Source organism: Sebastes fasciatus, chromosome 5 (genome assembly GCF_043250625.1).
Source record: "Sebastes fasciatus isolate fSebFas1 chromosome 5, fSebFas1.pri, whole genome shotgun sequence".
Classification (NCBI taxonomy): Eukaryota; Metazoa; Chordata; class Actinopteri; order Perciformes; family Sebastidae; genus Sebastes; species Sebastes fasciatus.
The window spans coordinates 27,341,973-27,361,978 of record NC_133799.1 but is presented as its reverse complement, the minus strand read 5'-3'; the positions used below and the strand labels follow the sequence as shown (position 1 = coordinate 27,361,978).

At 40.4% G+C, this 20,006-nt stretch overlaps 2 protein-coding genes across 6 annotated transcripts in view; one reads left to right on the top strand and one right to left on the bottom strand.

The window, feature by feature from the left end:
* The window catches only part of bmb (brambleberry), a 401,249-nt gene that overhangs the window by 244,203 nt on the left and 137,040 nt on the right, over window positions 1-20,006 (bottom strand). The gene's annotated exons all lie outside the window — the stretch shown is intronic.
* The window catches only part of atp13a3 (ATPase 13A3), a 43,123-nt gene continuing 24,483 nt past the window's right edge, over window positions 1,367-20,006 (top strand). For all 4 annotated transcript variants that reach the window (XM_074636227.1, XM_074636225.1, XM_074636226.1 and 1 more), the window contains exons 1-6: window positions 1,367-1,586; window positions 10,108-10,188; window positions 17,615-17,701; window positions 17,797-17,970; window positions 19,185-19,418; window positions 19,730-19,800. In XM_074636227.1, coding sequence (XP_074492328.1) covers window positions 17,651-17,701; window positions 17,797-17,970; window positions 19,185-19,418; window positions 19,730-19,800 — 530 coding nt within the window. In that variant the 5' untranslated portion in view covers window positions 1,367-1,586; window positions 10,108-10,188; window positions 17,615-17,650. The remainder of the gene's footprint in view (window positions 1,587-10,107; window positions 10,189-17,614; window positions 17,702-17,796; window positions 17,971-19,184; window positions 19,419-19,729; window positions 19,801-20,006) is intronic.

Here is a 20,006-nt window from a genome sequence, read left to right as displayed (position 1 = left end):
GATGCTTCATTTTTGCGTCTGTGAACATAGAGCTGATGTGACTTGCCAAAAAGCTCCAGTTTTGTCTCATCTGTCCAAAGGACATTCTCCCAGAAGCTTTGTGGCTTGTCAATATGCATTTTGGAAAATTCCAGTCTCGCTTTTTTATGATTTGGTGTCCTCCTGGGTCATCTTCCATTAAGTCCACTTTGGCTCAAACAGTGACGGATGGTGCGATCTGACACTGATGTACCTTGACCTTGGAGTTCACCTCTAATCTCTTTGGAAGTTGTTCTGGGCTCTTTGGTTACCATTCGTATTATCCGTCTCTTCAATATGTCATCAATTTTCCCCTTGCGGCCACGTCCGGGGAGGTTGGCTACAGTCCCATGGACCTTAAACTTCTGAATAATATGTGCAGCTGTAGTCACAGGAACATCAAGCTGCTTGGAGATGGTCTTATAGCCTTTACCTTTAACATGAAGGTCTATAATGTTCTTTCTGATCTCCTGAGACAACTCTCTCCTTAGCTTTCTGTGGTCCATGTTCAGTGTGGTACACACCATGATGCCAAACAGCACAGTGACTACTTTTCACCCTTTAAATAGGCAGACTGACTGATTACAAGTTTGAAGATACCTGTGATGCTAATTACAGGACACACCTTAGTTTAACATGTCCCTATGGTCACATTATTTTACATCTTTTCTAGGGGTACCATCATTTTTGTCCTGGCCAGTTTCATTAGTTTGTTTTTTAAAATGATTCTGTTGAACCACAATTCAAAAACAATATCTGATTTTCATTAGTTCATTTTCAGTAAATTTTTATTTATTATTACTTTTGTCAGTTTCAAGTTATTTCAGTGACCATTGTGGGTTTTTCTCTCTTTAACGGAACGTTACCAACAACTTTGCCTACATCTGTATATACTCCCACTCCCATGTTGAAAAGAGTATTAAAAATCAAATCTCCCTTTAAGGACCATTTTGAACATTTTAAATATATATATGTATATAGCTGATTTGCTCATTGCTTTAATAATATCCAGCCTATATATATATATATATATATATATATATATATATAGTGGAAACTTGAATTTCCCTCGGGATCAATAAAGTTACTATCTATCTATTAGTCCACTCCCATGTTGAAAAGAGTATTAAAAATCAAATCTCCCTTTAGGGTACATTTTGAACATTTTAAATATATATATATACATGAATGTTATTACATAAGTGATTACAGAAAATCTGATTGTGATTTGCTGTAATCAGTGCTGTAATAATCTCCACCCTACTCTATAGTGGTGATGGGCGCGCTCGCTCTCCACCTTGCGTCGTCTCCTCTCGTCACTTCCTGCCGTCAGACAGCCAGTTCAGTCCAGTTCACTACTGCTGTAGTACTCAGTCTATCCCACTGAGCTGTCAACACACACAGAAACCTCTCTCTCTCTCTCTCCACTCTGCCTCCTCTCTGTTCGGACCACATTCTTCTACCAAACTAGGTCCATCTTTCTTTTCAACGACGTGTTCCTCCAGATAACAGCTGCTCTCGTCTCAGCATGCCTCGGAGGTGATCTTCAGCGTGTCCAGGTGGTTCTGGTGAGTGTGTGTTATACTCTCATCGCTGTCAGCAGCACCCATGTGTCAGCTGCTACCTAGCTGGGATGAAGCTAGCTGCTAGCTGATGCCCGTCCGGGAAAACTGCTTTCATGGTTGTGTTTTAACACGCTGTTTCCCTGCAGTAGTTTCTGAAACCGAAAAGTATCTCGCCAGAGGAAGACACATGGACTGTTGTTAAACAGCTAGGCACTAAGTAGCAGGCTAACAATGGAGCTGAGCTAACGTTAGCCACGCTAGCCTAACATCCAGCGACGTCTCTGGTGGTGTCTGTATGTAGCCACGATTCAGTGTCAGTAAAGAGGAGTGTACCTCTAGTGGATGTCTGTCAGGGATGTGGGTAACATTAGGTAGTGAAAGAGAAACATGTTACTATGTAGACTCATGACACTCACACATTTCACAGCTGTGATTAGTAGATTGTTTCTTGGCTCCTTAATTGGCTTAAGACTGAGTTTTCTTCTTCCGTTGGGGGTGGTTGCTTCCAGTTATTGGAGTTACTTTGAATTCAATGTAGTGGTGTCATGTCCTTTCTGTTTCCTATTAAACACAGTCTGTCATTCTGGTAAGTCAAGGGTGTACTGTACACAAGTCAAGCTACTCATCTTATTGGAGTCCCCAATAGCCTGGGAAATCTTTATTATGTTATCTGTATACACCCATTACATTAAAACAGCTGTCAGAACAGTGAATGAGGACATGTCATTATAAAATACCTTATACAAAACAAATGCATTGGTTGAATGTTTTTTCCATATTAAATTACAGTTGATGTTATTAGCATGAATTAACAAAATAGAAACAATCTATTATCCCGACACATTATCCCGAGAAAACTGTATTGTGTTCAACAACCAAAACCCAAAGTGTGTTGATGGCTAGGGCTGATACTGACTTAAATAGCTGGATCGGGTATCGGTGACAATGGGGCCGATCTATTCAATTCAATTCTATGTTTAAACACTATGTACATTATATGCTGGAGTTTTAATTCCTGTTTAAGTCTTGACCAATTTGTTGCTGCATTAGAAAGGTTTACACTTGAATTGTAATTCATGTAAATAGTTCCTGTTAATTTTGAAGCTTTTTTTTTTTAATCAAGTGTACGATTTATTATTTTGATAATAAATAACAATTCATTACATCTTTATCTATGCATTTTTTTGTTACATTTAGTTTTACAAAGTTAGGAAAGCAAAGTTTAAGTCGAGTTTAATTTTGTAACAAATTAACTGTGGATATATCAATTAGCACAAACTTTTATTTATATTTACAAATTGTCTGGATTTAGTAGGATATGTATTTAAAACAAACTAATTGATGAGTCAATATTTAGGAGAGCCACCTTCTGGCTTCAGGCTTGTGTATAGGTGTTAGTTTTGCACATCTGGCCTCGTATACTTTCAGTTTCAAATTGCATGGTGACCATTAGTGAACAGTCATTTTTAAGTCCTGCCACAAATTATGAATTTGATTGAGGTCTGGACTTTGACATTCGTACAACATTTTATTTTCTGATATCCCACAAGCCTTTTAACGGTAGCCGTGAGTTATTTACAACTGTGGCTTTCTCTGCGACCGGTGAAGCACCATTGTTGTATGCACAATGTCTCTGATCCTTCACAGTAGCTCCTTCAGCGGCGCCCCAGGCCTCTATGTGGACTCCCTCACTAGTGGCCTTCTTACACTGACGCTGAATTTTTGAGGGTCTGATAGCTGTGCCATATTCCTTTTTGCCTTTCCATTTTGTTATCATTGGCCTTACTTACCGCCATGCACATTCAGTTTCTTTTTATATTCTTCTGTTAATTGTGGCTTTACAATTACCTTGTCACAGACTTGTTTGAAATATTGCTTTGTCTACATGATGTAGATTTGACCAGATAATTAACTTATCGGCAATCAGGCCTCCCAGACGCAGCCATATTTAATCAAAAATCACTTGTCACACCTTAATTACACACCGATGATGTCCATTCAACTTTATGCAACTTCCATCAAACAGCTGGGATGATTTAATTGGGTTAAGTGTGATGAATTAAGGGAATTAAGGCTTAATACTTGTGTGTTGTTAATTTAGATCCATTTGTGGAGATACATTTTTAGATGGTAAAGAAGTGGCTGTGCTCGCATGCCTTGTGGCTGCATGCTGTCAGTGTGGATATCATTTTTAGACTGCTGGCTGTTATTTATTTGTGCTGTGGCATGGCTGGCATACCCGCCGGACCACAAAAGGTTTCAGTAAACAAAGGATCAGAGGGAGATTGGGCTTTATATAGCCAACACCGATCAATTAGAAAATGTCCTGATCAAGTTCAAGTTTATTTGTGAAGCACAATTTCCAAACGCACAGTGCAGCTCAGGACACATTTAATCATTGTAATCATTGTTTATTCACTTTTCTGTTTATACATTAACAGAGACAGGCTCATGCTGCCACAGTGATGCTGAGGAGGTAATTAGTTTGTGCGCTTTTATTGAGAATGTGACCTTTGAGATGAGAGGAGTGATGTTTTGTTGTGTAGTCTGTTCTGTTGTTCCTACAGTCCATATAAAGAAAAGCTTCACACTCACACACACACTCAAACCCCTGTGCAACCTTTGACCACACAAGTTATGATTCATAGGTGATGCGCATGTTTTTCTATATTAATTTAACCCGTATGTTACCAAATATTTGTATGAGCTGGAGCCACTGCCTGAATAGAATATATCTGCGATGAATTCAATATCTCTGATGAATTCTTGGTCTATTCATAAATTATAGGGGGAAAAAGAGACCCATTTTTTTAACGTGATTTAGCAACATTTGTGATAAACTCAAGCCAAGTATGCACAGCAGTCAGAGAGATGCCCAACTAGTCTTCACATTTCGCAATTTGTGTATAAGCACTGACCATCCATTACATTTCAATTTTGTCTTTCAATTAATTGACTAATCATTGCAGCTCGAATATTTAGTTTGAGTGGCTCCGTCTTAATTAAGGCCGGGTACACACTATACAAGAATCAAGACGATTTTGGGCCTGATTCCCCCCTCCTGTTAGTCGTCAGCAAATTTTGTTTGTTTTTAAGATTATCTTTCCAGATATTTACGATCGGATATCCTGTTGTGTGTGTGGGGAACCCTGAGGACAGCTGATGACGCAGTCACGTGGGAAAGAACGATAGCCAATTGAAAAGGAAGCTGACGGAAGGCCGCTGTTGATGCATGACCTAATGCAAAACGCGAAGCATAAAGTAGTAGTAAAATGGGTCTCCTTGACTTCATCCATCCATTTGTTATGAATTTTCAGTGCAAAGTAGTGCAAAAACTTTCATCGCTAATTCTTCCTGCCCGTTGTCCTTCATGTTTGTTTACACAAAAGTCCCGTTTGATCCCGAGAGATTTTGCGAGATTTCCGTTTTTTTCTTAGTCGGGACTCTTGTTGTTCATGAATGGAATCTGTTAGTTTGTGGTGTGCCGTTTTGGCCAAATCGTTGCTCAACACACACTATAGGAACAAAACTGGTAAATTTAACTTGACATGTTAGATTTGAAAAATCTTTTAATGTGGGTCAGCCTTAAATCAGAATAGAAGTACAATTAAGTCTACCAATAGGAGATTAGCCAAACTGTACAAGGTTGCATAGACATACTGTATTTATGCTTTGGTTTTGTTTTAGGTCTAGTTTAGAAATTAAGGGGCAAGCTTAACTAGCGTAGCTTATGTTACACATCTGGATTCCTGGAATCAAGGAGTTGAACTTGCCCCTTTCACCTTTCTTCCCCTCTGTGAGAGATCCTGAGGTCTTGTCCAAGCTGAAAATTTGGAAGCGGTTTAGTCTCAGTTTAAGAACCGAGGCGCCAATATATTCCACTGACCTTTTGAGCCAGTGCCTCAAGGCTTTTCACAGTTGAGCTTTAAGACAGCACCCTGTGATGGAAGGCCTGCCAGTATTGATTCAGAGTGCAGATGAGAAATAATCCTGACATGGTAAAAGTCCTGTCAGCAGCCCAGCGCTGTTTGGTGTGGGACCCCACAGCAGCGTGATAGAGAAACAGATCTTTCTAGTACCGGTCTAGCGGTTTGCCTCCAACAAGACCAGGATAAACCAGCGGCCTGCATCAGTGGAAGTGAGATGAAACACTTCAAGTGAAAATAGAAACAACTGTGAAATTTAACACAGTAATGTGCAATTAGATGAAAACATCGGGCATTGCAGATGGACCGGGTTCATCGCTGATCGAAATTGCCTTGCAGATTTGAATCATAGTGTAAATCGGGACTATCCAGAAACTCAGGTAGTTCTTTATTTTTTGAATTGAATTGAGGATTTTTTTTACTGAGGGCTTATAAGGCTTTGCATAGCTAGGCCCCTAAAAAGTGAGCTTTTAATCCCTTACAAATCTGCTTGCCGTCCTCAGACAACAACGTCTTCACTGCATCCCTCGGACGCTGGCTGTCGGTTGTCAGGTGCTGTTGGGACAGTATAGAGGACCTCAGGACCATCATTCGTAGTTTTTGTGGTGCGTCCCGCATTCATGGCCCTAGCTCACACTTATCAGCAGCTGTTCAGATGATTTGTGACAGAAATTTCAGGACAGAGTTAGATAAATCCCTCCTTAAAATGCCACTCCTGATGATGATCATAAAGCAGCTCAAGAGATTGGATGATATTAAAGCAGCCATTTTTACACCCCTTTCACACACCTGGTAAAACTGGTAAATCAAAAAGAAATGACAACAACACAGTTGCAGTTGAAACCACTAATCCATCTGGCATTATGACAGCCACACACTTGTTGCATCCTGAGTCCCACAGTGGTTCATTTTGTGGTTGCAAACTGTATGAGATGCTGTGTAGAAAAAGCAACTGCTGAAAATATGACTCTTATGCTCTGTGGACATGTGAAACTCTCATTCATTAAAAAAACACTTAAAAGCACACTTTGCTTTGAAAATAACTTGGAAGACAATTGCTATGCTATTAGCATACTTGCCAACCCTCCCGATTTTCCAGAGAGACTACCGTTTTTGATTGCCCTCTCCTGGTTTCTCATACGTATGATTTTAGTAAACTTCAGCTGATTAACGTCTTATCTCGGTTTGTCCTAATAAAGAGCTGACATTTACAACTTCATTTTGCTCATGAAATAAGGAAACTTTGAATTATTCAATAATCTTTTACATCCATATAGAAATATTATTTTTCGCCAGGCGTCATTATGAACCAATAAGCCCCTAAAAACATGTTCTAATCTCTGGCAGTGTTATCAGCAGGTTTTCATAGACTGTCAAGCAATGCCACCGTTAATCCAAGAGCATGTGGTCTGACTTAAAATTCAGCACACTTTTGATCTGTAGGATTATTGTTTTTTTCCCCAGCTCTTTCCCTCCATTTTTTTCACAGGAGTGGAGCTCACATACAGACTCCTTGTGGATCTCTTTTTGTCCTTGTCCACTCCCCGATCTCATCCATGTTAACTCCCCTTTCCCTTCGGCATCGATCATAGTAGCCAGCAACTCTTCTCACTTGGTTGCGCTCTAAAGTGTGCGTATGCCATCTCAAAACGTACAGAACCTGAGGCTGGTGCTCTGGATTGTTTGTAAAAGGTGTGGATGTGTACCTCATTTATAGGTGAGTTTGCCTAGGGGGATTCATGGTTTGTTAAGCTTGAGCTGTGTTTGAGAAGTAAGAAACTGAACTGGAAGTGGTTGTGTGCTTGTTGCGTTGCTACATCCGCTCTGTACTGTATGCATGAATGTAAAATAAAATTTTATTTACACGCATGTTTTCCCCTTTGACAAGTTGTTAAGAGATTAATTATGTTATCAGTGGTGGTGAGGTCAGCAGAGGAAGGGCAGATAGTCATAGATTTTTTCGTAAGGCCAGTGGTCACAGCGATAAACAGCTTGATTGGCCCATGACGGGTAACAAAGCTGGGCTATAATACCCCATGAGTAGGAGGGGAAGTGATAAAGAAAGCGCATTGAGTGCAGAGCACGATGGCAACAAAACACTTTGCTCCAAATGCTTCCATGAATTATGGACTTGTGTCATTAGGTCATGGCTCATTGTTCACCTTTTCCTTTCTGTCTGTGTGCTGAAGAACAGGACAGAAAGGGAAAGGAAAATATTAGCTATCCTGGAGCTGTTTATTTGTATAGTTTTGCGTTGCTCCTGTTTCGGGTTCTTGTACAATATATGTAAAGTGTCTGCTACAAATGGCTCAACCTCATTCTAAAGTGAACTTTGTACAGCCTAATATTTAGCAAATGATGATATTGAGACACTTTGTTTATCCTCATACCATGCAAGCACGGGACTTATAGCTTGAAGCACGACTGTAAACTTATGCTACTGTAGACATACGGTGATGCATGACAATGAGCTTTTTTAAGACTAAATTAAACTGACTAAAGACATAATGTCACATTTTGAATCATCAGTTGGTGACTAAATGATTTGTCATATGTCATTTTTTTTCAAGGAAAATTTCAAAATATTTACTGTATCCAGCTTCTCAAATGCAGGAAATTGCTTTTCTTTGTCTCATCCTATTACATGAAGTATATTTTGGACATTGGACTGTTGGTCGGACAAAACAAGCAATTTAAAAACGACTACAGCTGCAACAATTAATCGATTAGTTGTCGACTAAATTAATCGGCAAGTATTTTGATAATCGATTTGAGTAATTTATTAAGAAGAAAAAAAGTCAACATTTTCTGACTCCAGCTTCTTGAATGTAAATATTTTCTAATTTCTTTATTCCTCTATGACAGTAAACTGAATATCTTTGCGTTGTGGACAACACAAGACATTTGAGGACCTCATCTTGAGCTTTGGGGAACACTGATCGACATTTTTTACTATTTTCTGACATTTTATAGACCAAACAACTAATCAATTAATCGACAATGACAATAATCAACATTGAAAATAATCGTTAGTTGCAGCCCTAAAAACAGCGCCTTGGGTTTTCGAGGTATTGTGATGGGCATTTTTCAGAATGTTTAACCTTTTTATAGACCAAATGATTTATTGATTGAGAAAAATAATCAGCAGATTAAACGCCAAAGAAAATGTTTACTTGTAGCCCTAGTCCCACAGATGGTCAAACATTGGCAAAGGTCCATTAGCTTAATGAATGTATTGCTGATAGTAGATTGAAAGTAGTTGATGAATTGGAGTCAGACAGCTCACAGTACAGTCAAATAACTTAATAATTAATTGTGTGTTCGAGCTAATCACCTCATAATACATGTGTTATTGGCCTGTGTAAATGCTCTGTAAACCAGATCTGCTTTTGGACTTGAATAGCTGTTCATGTTTCCACCTCTGTTGTGGTTTGATAAACATATACTCAGTGGATGTTTTTCTGGCTCTTACCATTTCTTTCCAGGAACACTGATGATTGTCATGTTTAATCTTGTAGTTTGAAAAAAAAATCAACAGCTGCCTCGCGTGTGTGTGTTTTTTTTTCCCAAGCCCGCGTTGCTTATTAATACAATAGCAGACTAATCAAATGAGAGACAACAATGTGGCTTTAGGCAGGGCTGGAGGAGTCTATAAATATCTCTGAAGTCATGCTGACTCTTAGAGGCCCTATAAGGGTCCTCTATACTCCAGTCAAAACACTAGTTTCCCCTGTCATCCTCATATTTATTATATTAGGGCATTGGGACGGGACAGGAAGCCTCGTGAGTGGATAGTAGTCAGGAGGAATCACCTGACACTTCTTCCATATACTGCAACCATTTCAGCATGAGGTCATGATCATTGGTTCAAGGCATTGCTTCATCATGTTGCCACCTACAGTACCCAGGTTCTTTAGCCACCACGGGAAATAGTTACTGGGGATGAAGCATAAAATGAACACAGGGTCTGTCTGAGCAGGACATGATTAGCAACACCAGAAGTCCACAGGAGCTGGTGGGAACTGGAAGATGTACAAAATCGGAATTTGAGTTGATGGGAAAACCTCCAATGTGGTCTAGTAGTCTGTCCTAAAATCTGCATTAGTGTGGTGGACATGGTCTCGGTATTGGTACTCCTCTGGGGGGTATTTCATGATGCTGACGGTTTATTGTTGGACTTGTTTACTTCAAATTTAACTTCAGGCAGTTCACTCTTCCTTTCTGTACTTTTTAAATATTTCAAAAAGTTGTTACCAGTAGGAGCAACCAAATCAAATGATGGTCAGTTGTTGATCCATAGTTATCAGAGGGTCCTATCCAGTACTTGTTAAGTGCATACGTGATGAGTATATGCTCTTCAGAAATGTACACCAGTGAATACCTTGGCACATGCGTTTACATTACCTAGTAATTCTTCAGCCGCAGCTCAATACACATTAACCATTATTGTTTTTCCCCTTGGGATGATACGTTACTGTTTTGTGAAAGTCTCTCTCCTCAGCTTATCATAGTTCATTTAGTGGAAAGACCTGACATTTTGGAAAGCTGTGTTCGTAATGTGCATTGTGTTTGCGTTCTTTGTTTGTTTCCCCTCCCAGGGTTCCAGGTTGGTGTGGTGAGAGAGCGAGCTAACTGCGGGGAGGAGGACCGCCTGGGGCATCGTGTCCCTGGCTCTCAAGGTAGGAGCACACCAACCAACCAGAAACCTGTTATCTGTTTGATTCTGCTTGCTGAGGAGATACGGGAATGCTCCTCTCTGACTGAATTACACATATTATGAAATGAAATGTACATGTGCAACAGCTTCAATGCGACTAGGGGTGTCATGATTTTGATTCTAAATCAAAAATCGATCGAAATTAGTTTTTCATTTCAACCTTCGAAGTCAAGAGCAGGATCAACGATTCTCCCAGTATTTGTTTATCTCTCGACCTCCGCCTACTTGCGTGCAACCGAAGGAAAAATATCCCCAATACTTTAAAGACCTGCCGCTCAAAGACGACACAGCTTATCTTACCTGCCTGCAGCTGCACTTTGAGACACCGTGGCCATTGCCGGAGTCGAAGATAACGAAGAAACAACAGAACTGGAAAATCCTCCTGCTTCCCTGAAGTCACCGATGGGGCGACATTTTGCCTTCCCCGTGAGTTATGTAAACAACGAACGCATCATTGACAGAAAAACTACAGTTTGTAGGCTTCAGAAGATTTAGAAACTGCAACAACCAAAGAAAACAGCACTCATTGAACTTTTTGCCGGTTTCAGCCGCGGTCGCGCTATCTCCACTTAAAATCGATTTTGTGTCTACATCGATTTGGGGGCTTCATGGTGCATTCAGGTTCAGTTCCCTCCTGCCATCTAGTGGATCTTCTTTTTGTTGTTTGTTCCCAATTGACTGGTGAAATAAGTTATTGTTATTACATATTAAATCAATTATTTAAATTTGATCATATGGCCTTAGTGTGGTTTATTCCCCAAAAAATATCACACTTGATATCATGTAGCCTCCTTTTTTTTGAAAAAGAAGAATTTGAAAGTGTAAATGACAGTTGTCAGGACATAAAACCAATGATCTGTTGATCTTTACGAATCAAGACTCCATAGTCTAACAATGACATGTTTAAATCGAAAATCAAATCAAATCGTGACACCCCAACCTAACAGTTAGTTTATTTATGGGACGAGGGTTTACTCTGAATTATTTTGTTGTCAGTTTGTTCTTTTATTCTTTCTCTTTTTTTTGTATTTCTGTAAATGAATAATACACATTTGTTTTGGGACAGTTCCCTATTCCTGCTCTTGCACAAGTTCACCTAAATTAAAGTATAACTTAACTTGTCTCCAGCCTGAGTTAACATGTAACATATTGGCAGCCAAGCCTTAAACAGGGTTTAACATTTTCAGCCACAAAGTTTCTCTGGCCTCTTGTCTGTTTGGAACCTGTAATTATGGGACCCTGTATGATTTCTGAGGTTACAACCCTCTGTTATCTCAACAGGTGATTCCAACATAACAGATTATGTAATATTATTTGGTGTTTGTAACCACATAAGTTTAATACTTTTAAATCCTTTTTGGGTGCCATTTATCTGTGAGTCACCGTGCCAGGACAGCGTGAGTGCGTGCATGATGCATTGGTGTCGGCATTTCCAGTCATAGCAGCGGTTGGGGAGGGATTGTTCTTGTTGCACTGCACCCACTGCCTAGCGCCGGCCAGGGGGCTGCTATTGTAAAATACTAGGAAGGGCTTGGTCCTAAGCAAAATATCCCGCTGTATGCCAGAGAAAAAGTCCACCCGGGTGCAGCTTGCAGATAAGATCGGAGTGTGGGGGGCAGTGATACAGGATCAGAGTGTGTTGTGGTGGGGGCAGTAGCAGGGTGGCCCTATGGGCACCGTGCCCTGACACATCACGCCAGCGCTCCTCAGAGACAGATGGGGTGGTTCCCTCTCCCTGTTTCTGTCACTTCATGTGGTTTTTGTGGTTTTTTTCCTGTTCGTGCATGTACTGCTTTCATACGAAAGACACCGTCACTGCACAGAGGAAGGCCATTGTTTTTCTCTCCTAAACAGTTGCTTTGAGGAAACTGGTGGTCACTGCCTTGATTTTCTGTCCAGTTTAATTAAGGTCAACTTTGACCCCATATACACTGACGTGTAAAAGGCATAACTTTTTCTATCAGACAGTTTGGATGTAACTAGCAAAAACGAATAGAGAATAGAGAGAATATGCAAGAGGATGTGATGCTTTCTTTACATATTCCATGTTTTTATTCTGATGAATCACAACAGCTGGTAGTTGAATGAAGTTGAATGAATGATCTGAAAGCTTTGCACATTATTTTGTGTCACTAGTAAATTTATTTTGACTATTTTAGATAAGACTTTATACAGAATTTTACAGCAATGTTTAAAAGAGCAAAGTCACTATATAAACTCAATATCGCCCTGGAAAAAATCGAAATAAGATAAATAGTATTCCTGACAATAAACACTGAATTAAGTTTGAAAGGAATGAAGTAGGGATGCACTGATACCGGATGGGATACTGACTCGTATAGCTGGATCGGATATCGGTGACAATGGGGCCGATCTATTAAATTCAGTTCTATGTTTATATACTATATACATTATATGCTGGCATTTTAATTCCTGTTTAAGTTTTGACCAATTTGTTGCTGCATTAAAAAGGTTTACACCTGACTTGTAATTCCTGTTAATTTAATCTGTCAAAAATATATTTTTGCCAAGTTGTAGGTGTACGATTTATTATTTTAATAATAAATTACAATTCAATTACAATCTATGTATTTATTTGTTACGCTTTGTTTTACAAAGTTAAGAAAGCGATGTTTAAGTCAAGCCTGATGTTGCCTTATAAATAACAGAATGATCACAGTCAAAAGTCAAAGCCCAAGTATCACTATCCGTATCGGGACTGAAAAAGTTGGACCGGTGCATTCCTAGAATGAAGAACATTCAAACCGGTCTATCACTGATCCTCTGTTATCCTCCCTCTGCTTATGTGGAGTCACTGCCTGGCAGGTACTGCTGGTTTGGGAGTGGAGTTGACTTTTCCATCCATTATCTTAACCTCTTATCCTATTATTGTACTATTCAGGGTTGCGGCATTCCCAGCTGACATTGGGCGAAAGCTGTACACCCTGGACAGGTCGCCAGACTATCACAGGGCTGACACATAGAGACAGACAACCATTCACACTCACACCCACGGACAATTTTAGTGTCACCAATTAACCTAACCTGCATGTCGAACCGGAGAACCTCGAGAAGTCCCACGCCAACACGGGGAGAACATGCAAACTCTACACAGAAGGGCCCCAAGCCCGAAACCCTCTTGCTGTGAGGCAAGAAGAATTTGCTCAATTTTAAGAAACGTTCAGCTAATTAGGCTAAACAGTTAGGCAACATGCAGTTGGCTTTAGTTTTGGCTTGTTCCTAACAATTTGCTATTAGCCTAACAAATATGTTATGGCTAAAACATAACGGTGGAACAGGACGGGAGACTGCTGACATAACAGTTGAAAATATCACTTTCCTGCAAGTTTATGCTTGTTTAACGGTTGTTTTGATAAGCACTCTTATTAGATTTTAATTACAGAGGTTTTATTGCACTTACAGTAAAGACGCGTGTGCGTGTGCGTGTGCGTGTGTGTGTGGAGGAGCTGAGCTTTGCCCTCAAGCCGTGGGCACACTGCCCGCATGAGGCTCGCCTGACGGCAGCGTTGGTCGTGGCCGCGTGATGCACACCTAAAGCCGTGGGCACACTGCCCGCATGAGGCTCGCCTGACGGCAGCGTCGCGGCTGCGTGATGCACACCTAGGGTGTTCACACTAGACGCGAGTTAGCTGCCCGTCGGAAGCGTGTCTGCTACCTGTCAGCTGTGTTTTTGCTGCTGCTGACAGCCCTTTCTTTCTACATAGAGTTTGCCTTTTAATGGCCATTTAACTTCATGATAAATATAATTTATATTTATTTTAGACAGAGAAAGGTTCAGAAATGTGTGGTAATTAGTAAATAATAGTAATAATCCACAATTAAAACTCCGTACTGTATTCATTTATGATGCTTTCCAAGTCACTGCTTGTTCCACATCACTGTCCGGCACATATTTCAGAATAAAAGCCTTGTGTTAACAAATAAAGGAATTCTGTGCAAAGAAAACCCGCTTTAGGGCTTTTATTTCTAAATGAAAGCAGGAAGTGTTGATTTAAACCCCAAACGTTATCAATTTTTTGAGCCCCCAAAGTGACTGCGTGTTTCCACAGCACTGACTGCTCATATTTCAGAATAAAAGCCTCGTGTTAACAAATGAAGGGATTCTGTCTATAGAAAAAATGCCTGAGGGCTTTTATTTTGAAATGAAAGCAGGAAGTGTTGATTTAAAAACAAGTTTAATTAACTTTACTTTTTTTTCATCTCTGTAACATATTCTACAGATAAACCTCGAAACTGTAGTAAAGTCTTGCTGGTATGAAGTTAATATACAGTCACTAGATCCCTTTCACTGTCTGTGACATATTCTACAGATGTCAGACGCGCGTCTCATGCGGGCAGTGTGTCCACCACTTCAGTCGAACGCAGCAGAGGAGAGACAGACAGAGAGGAGAGGCTGCATGTGCCACCATAAATTACACCGAAAACATATTTTCTGCTATCGTTATTCTATATTTTGCACTTCCTGGTTTCTTAAAGTACTGATAAAATAGCCAACCTTAGAATGACCCTGAATTGGAGCCGGTTCTAACTTATTTAGAAACGGCTCCCAACAGGCCATTTTCACAGCAGACATTTTGACTTATCACAGTAGGAAAAGCACAGGTGTTAGTAATAACACTAACAATGTCCCAGTGAGAGTGACAGTGAGCCAGCATGCATGAGACCAGGACCCTGAGATTAAAGCAGCTAAATGGAATTCAGCCGTCATTAATTTCATTATTTACACCTGTTTTCCTACGGTGACGAGTCAAATGTCTTCCGTGAAAAAGGCCTATTCAGAACCGGGTTCCTGGGGGCATCGTTAGTCAGAACTCTGGGTCATTCGCAGTGGTGCGCCCAAATAGTGTTTCACATTTGCTCACTCTAATTTTCACTGGCGTATGCGACCAAAATGCTTGCACTGTAGAGCCCTGGATAGGATGTCTCTAGTTCCCACAGTGAAATCCACAGTGTACCCGAGTGACTGATTACCAAATCCCGACCTTGAAGCCAGTAGCCCAATTAACCTCTCTTTCATACTACTTGCACAGTTTGACTCCACATACATCCAGCGTCAGTGTTTCTCTCTGTAACTCAATACAATGCATGAACAACAAAATGATAAACTAGCCTGCTGGAGCTGCTTTTAGCGACAGATTATCCGCAGCCCAACTGGTATTTTCAAGGGCCTTCTCATCTTTTGACCTAAATGCCCCTCTCTGTCAATATCAATGCAGAATTCACACACACACACACACACACACACACACACACACACACACACACACACACAAAGTGACCGTGTGCCCTCCTTGGCAGCTGGCTGGTCTTCTGGGGCAACTGAGAGGAGGAAATGGGGTCGAGCCTGATATGATTACTCAGTTGGTCTGTGTGTGGGTGTGTTGACACACGTAAGAGATGGGTATTCTGAGGTTGAGCAGCTGTCTTGGAAGTGCTGTGCATTTGGGCGTGTCCCGTGTGCTCCAATGAACTACTGACCTCCGTTAGCTTTTCCTGCACTTTGTATCCTCAGACGATAATATCTTTCTTCGTCATAGCTCTCTCCCCACAGACAGTTGAAGAGTTCACAGTGGGTTAAATAAGTTTAACCAGAGTTCATGAAAACATTTTGATCCCTGCTCACCCTAAGTCCATGTGCTGCTGAACATTTCTTGTCTATGGTAGAAATTGTCTGTTTGTTATTCACATAAAGACAGGCAAAACTGAAAAAGATTGATATCTCATGCCTTGAGAGCGATTGGTTAGGTGCATCATTCACCTCCAGCTTCTGATTATAGTTATACCTACTGACTAATATCCACTGCACAGACTGTTGAAAGTAGGGGTGGAGGAAATTGATTCATATAAGAATCAAGATTCTTATCTTCCGAGATTCTGAATCTATTCACAACTTCCAAAAATTGATTTATAAAAACTTTTTTTTTCTGCAAACGAACCTAGATATTGCTACTGATGGACAGTAATCCTGCACACCAAGTCAAAGTTGTGTCAAGCATTATTGTGTGATTTGTTGAAAAATCAAACAAAATACCAGTTTTACAGTGTTATTTTGCGTATAACATATATTTTAAATTGGCAAGTTTCTAAGAAAAAAAAAGGCAGCTAGTCTAAGCCTACTAATTTCATTTATGTAACGGGCAGCATTTTTATTTTTTTGTATAACTTGAATTTGTTATTTTTGAACTCACCGAGAATTTAGAAATACTAAAAACTTTTAGTTTAATTTTGCAGGTTCAGCATGAATAAATGTTACCTTTTGCCTTTGTGTGTTTACATCATTTTCCCCCCGCGACAACGTAATTGGGGGTATATAGCGTTCCGCGTGTCCTTCAGTCTGCCCTTCCTTCCCTCTGTCCATGTCACACTTTCGTTTCCGGAGCAGAACTCGGAAACTATTTAACTTAGGAACTTCAAATTTGGTATGATGGTTGACAGTGTGGTCTAGTTGTGCCTTTTGGGGATTAGAAGTCCAGGGTGCCCAAAATTTCTAACATTTTTGGGCACCCTGGACTTGAGCAAAGTGAGCTAATAACAAGCTACATTGTGCTCAATAGACTAATTCCATTACTTCCAAAAGGGCAAAACCTTTGGTTTGGGGTCAAGCAGTGCGCGGGGGTATGTGAGCCATGCTCACTTTTGCTTTGTTACAATCAGTTGATACAAGGTTTTCAAATATAAAAACTCCATAATCTTAACAGAGTCTGGAGGAGATGAAAGCATGGATGACCTTTTCTAAGTCTGCAGATGAAAGGATGATCTTGGTAATCGGTCTTAGTTTGGCAAAGCAGGACTGCACCACGTTAGTCACTTGAGATCACTTTGAACATTGTTAAAAAAGGCACCCAGACTAGAAGAAAGATTGAGTCATTTAGCTGCAGGAAAATGTTTGGACATCCAATTTTTAATCTCAGCGAGGCAGGACATAATACAGGACACATCGGTGGTACCAGGCTTTAAAGGGACATACAGTTGGGCGTCATCCGCATAGTAGTGTAAATCAATGTCATGTCAACGCATGATTTGCCGCAGAGTAAATGTTAACTGACTGCAGTGTAATGGTCTCCGATCCTTTCAGCTCATAAACCTCAATTATGAAGTTATGTGTAGTGTTTGCATAGTTTTGCAACCACAGAAATGTAGAGTTAACTGCATAAAATAAAACCAGTGAGGATCTGGGTTTTTCCCTTGCATCATTATATAACGGAGGAAGATATAAAAAATATGACAAATGTGTTGACAAAACACACAGCATTTTCCACACAGTACTCCTTTGCATCGTATCGCTAGAAAGCATCTTGTGACCCTCTGATGTCGAGCCACTGAAATGTTTTTCCACGCTGTTCACTCTGACATTTGTGTGTTTGCAGTGACTAAGGGAGGGGCTTGGCAAACTGTTCTGCAGCATGGAGAAGGAAGACCTGAAGGTCCTCAACAAAGGGGAAGAGGAGGAGATGGTACGGCTCTTTGTCATTTTACATCAGTGCCAATGTGAGACTTAATGCTTCCCGACTTATCAGTATGCACACCCTTTTCTCCCTCCACCCTTTAGGAGCTGCAGGGCTTCCGTCTGTGTCGTTGGCGGCTGGCCCTGGTGGGCCTCGGGGTGCTGTGTACAGGGGGCTTCCTCCTCCTGCTGCTCTACTGGATGCCAGAGTGGTGTGTCAAATCCACCTGCACCCGTGCCACAGCCCGTAATGCCGAAGTGGTATTGCTGCGCTCCACGGTAGGTAGCAAGTAGAGCTGCAATAATTAATCGATTAGTCGACAGACAGCAACTACTAGGATAATTGTTTAATCGTTTCAGTCCTTTTTAAAGCAAATATTCACTGGTTTCAGCTTCTCAAATTTGAGGATTTGCTGCTTTTCTTTGTCATATATAACAGTAAATTGAATATCTTTAGGTTTTGGACTGTTGGTCGCACTAAACAAGCTAATTGAAGACATTACTGTTGGCTTGAAGAAATTGTAAATGGCACTTTTTTCACAATCTTTAAAGTTTTTATAGACTAAAAAAATAATCGACAGATTAATCAATAATGAAAATGTGTTATTTGCAGCTTATAGCGAGCTAAGCTCTGAGGTTTTACATTTACATTTAAACTGCTGTATTTAGATTTTTTTATTTTAGCCCAGAAAGGTAGTTGGATGGTAAATTAGCAAACACAGGTGACGAATTAAGGAAATTTACCATCCTCTGTGGCTAATATAAAAGATGTTAAACTGTTGTCCGATGTAGGAGCATACTGGATAGTGATTTTTTTAAATTGCACTTATTTTATATAACTTAATTTGCAGGCGTGTTTGGTAATCTAAAGTACAATATCAAGACATCTAACAAGCATAATTACATTTTTATGTTACTTTTATACTCAGTTTGTGGTTTAATAAAAACACTCCCATGGTTCTTCTTCTTCTTTTTTTAATTCTTCAAACCAGTTAACCAACCACAAAAAAGTCTAAATGCTGTCAGGAACAGCTTGACATATAGGTACATGCAGAAGATATAAATATCAAGCTCATGAGCATTTAAAGCTGTGAGTGAATACAACTGTAGCAGCACAGTAAATACATTGAGCCTGACTGATTGCCACAGATAGTCACACCAGCAGGAATGCACAGATAATTTGCCATGTGTCCAACAGTTTTGTCCATGTTTGTCTACATTCATCTCTCTCTGTGTTGGCTTCATGCTTGTGTACATGTGTTTGCATTCTTCCATATCTGCCAAGCACCGAATGCAGTTCAATATTTTACGGTTGATACATACAGTACCATATGCCATATAGCTATCTGGCCACCTCATGTTTTTTAGACAGGTACTAAATACAGCCGAATAAGTGTTTAGGTTAGTTAGTAATGGAGGGAGGTTATGGGGTTAATGAGTGAAGGTCCTTAAAAGTCCAGTACTACAACTTTGTGTGTTGTTTGTTGGACTAGGATGAGTTCCGGCGCTGGTTCCTGGCCAGGGTGCGAGTGATGCTGGCCCCGGGGAGCAACCCCTTCCACAGCCTGGAGACCCAGACCACCTCCCCCTCCTCCCCTTCCTCCCCCTCCTCCCCCTCCTGTCCCTTCTCCTCATCCCCTCTGGCCAACGGACACACCCCCGACCCCTCCGATGGCAGCTCCGCACAGGAGCTCATCAGAAGATATGCCGACTACCAGCCCACACAGGTAGGCACCCGTCACGACAATATACTGTATTTACACACACACACACTGAACGCACCAGCCGGCTGCCAGGTTTTCAGTGGTTTGTTTGCAAAGTTGATAGAACGGTTGGCATGTTTTAATCATGTGTAATTATACTCCATATTTATGTTATCATAGTGATACCACAAATCATTAAACGGATGTTACATAAAACTGAATTGTAAGTAAACTGAAATTTACTGTGTTTCTTGCCTTTAAGTATGTGGACAACAATACAGTAATGCTGATATGTGTCCCTTCCCTCTGCCTCTCCCCTGTTGTATTTCCCTCAGATTCGCTATTTTACCTTACATAGCACAAAGTATTATTGGAACGACGGGCTGCAGAACTTTGAATTTTTAACGTAAGCATTCTTTGATTATCTACAGAAATTTTCTGGGCTATTTTTATACCAGTTTGCAGGCACTTTTACTGCCGAAAACTCCTTCCTTACAGTAAGCTAAATTGGTTAAGGGTTTTATCTGGCAGTGTGTGTACAGTAATACACAGCAGTAATGATAACTAAATCTATACAGCCCTATTTAACTCATAAAGAGCTGTAAAGTCAAA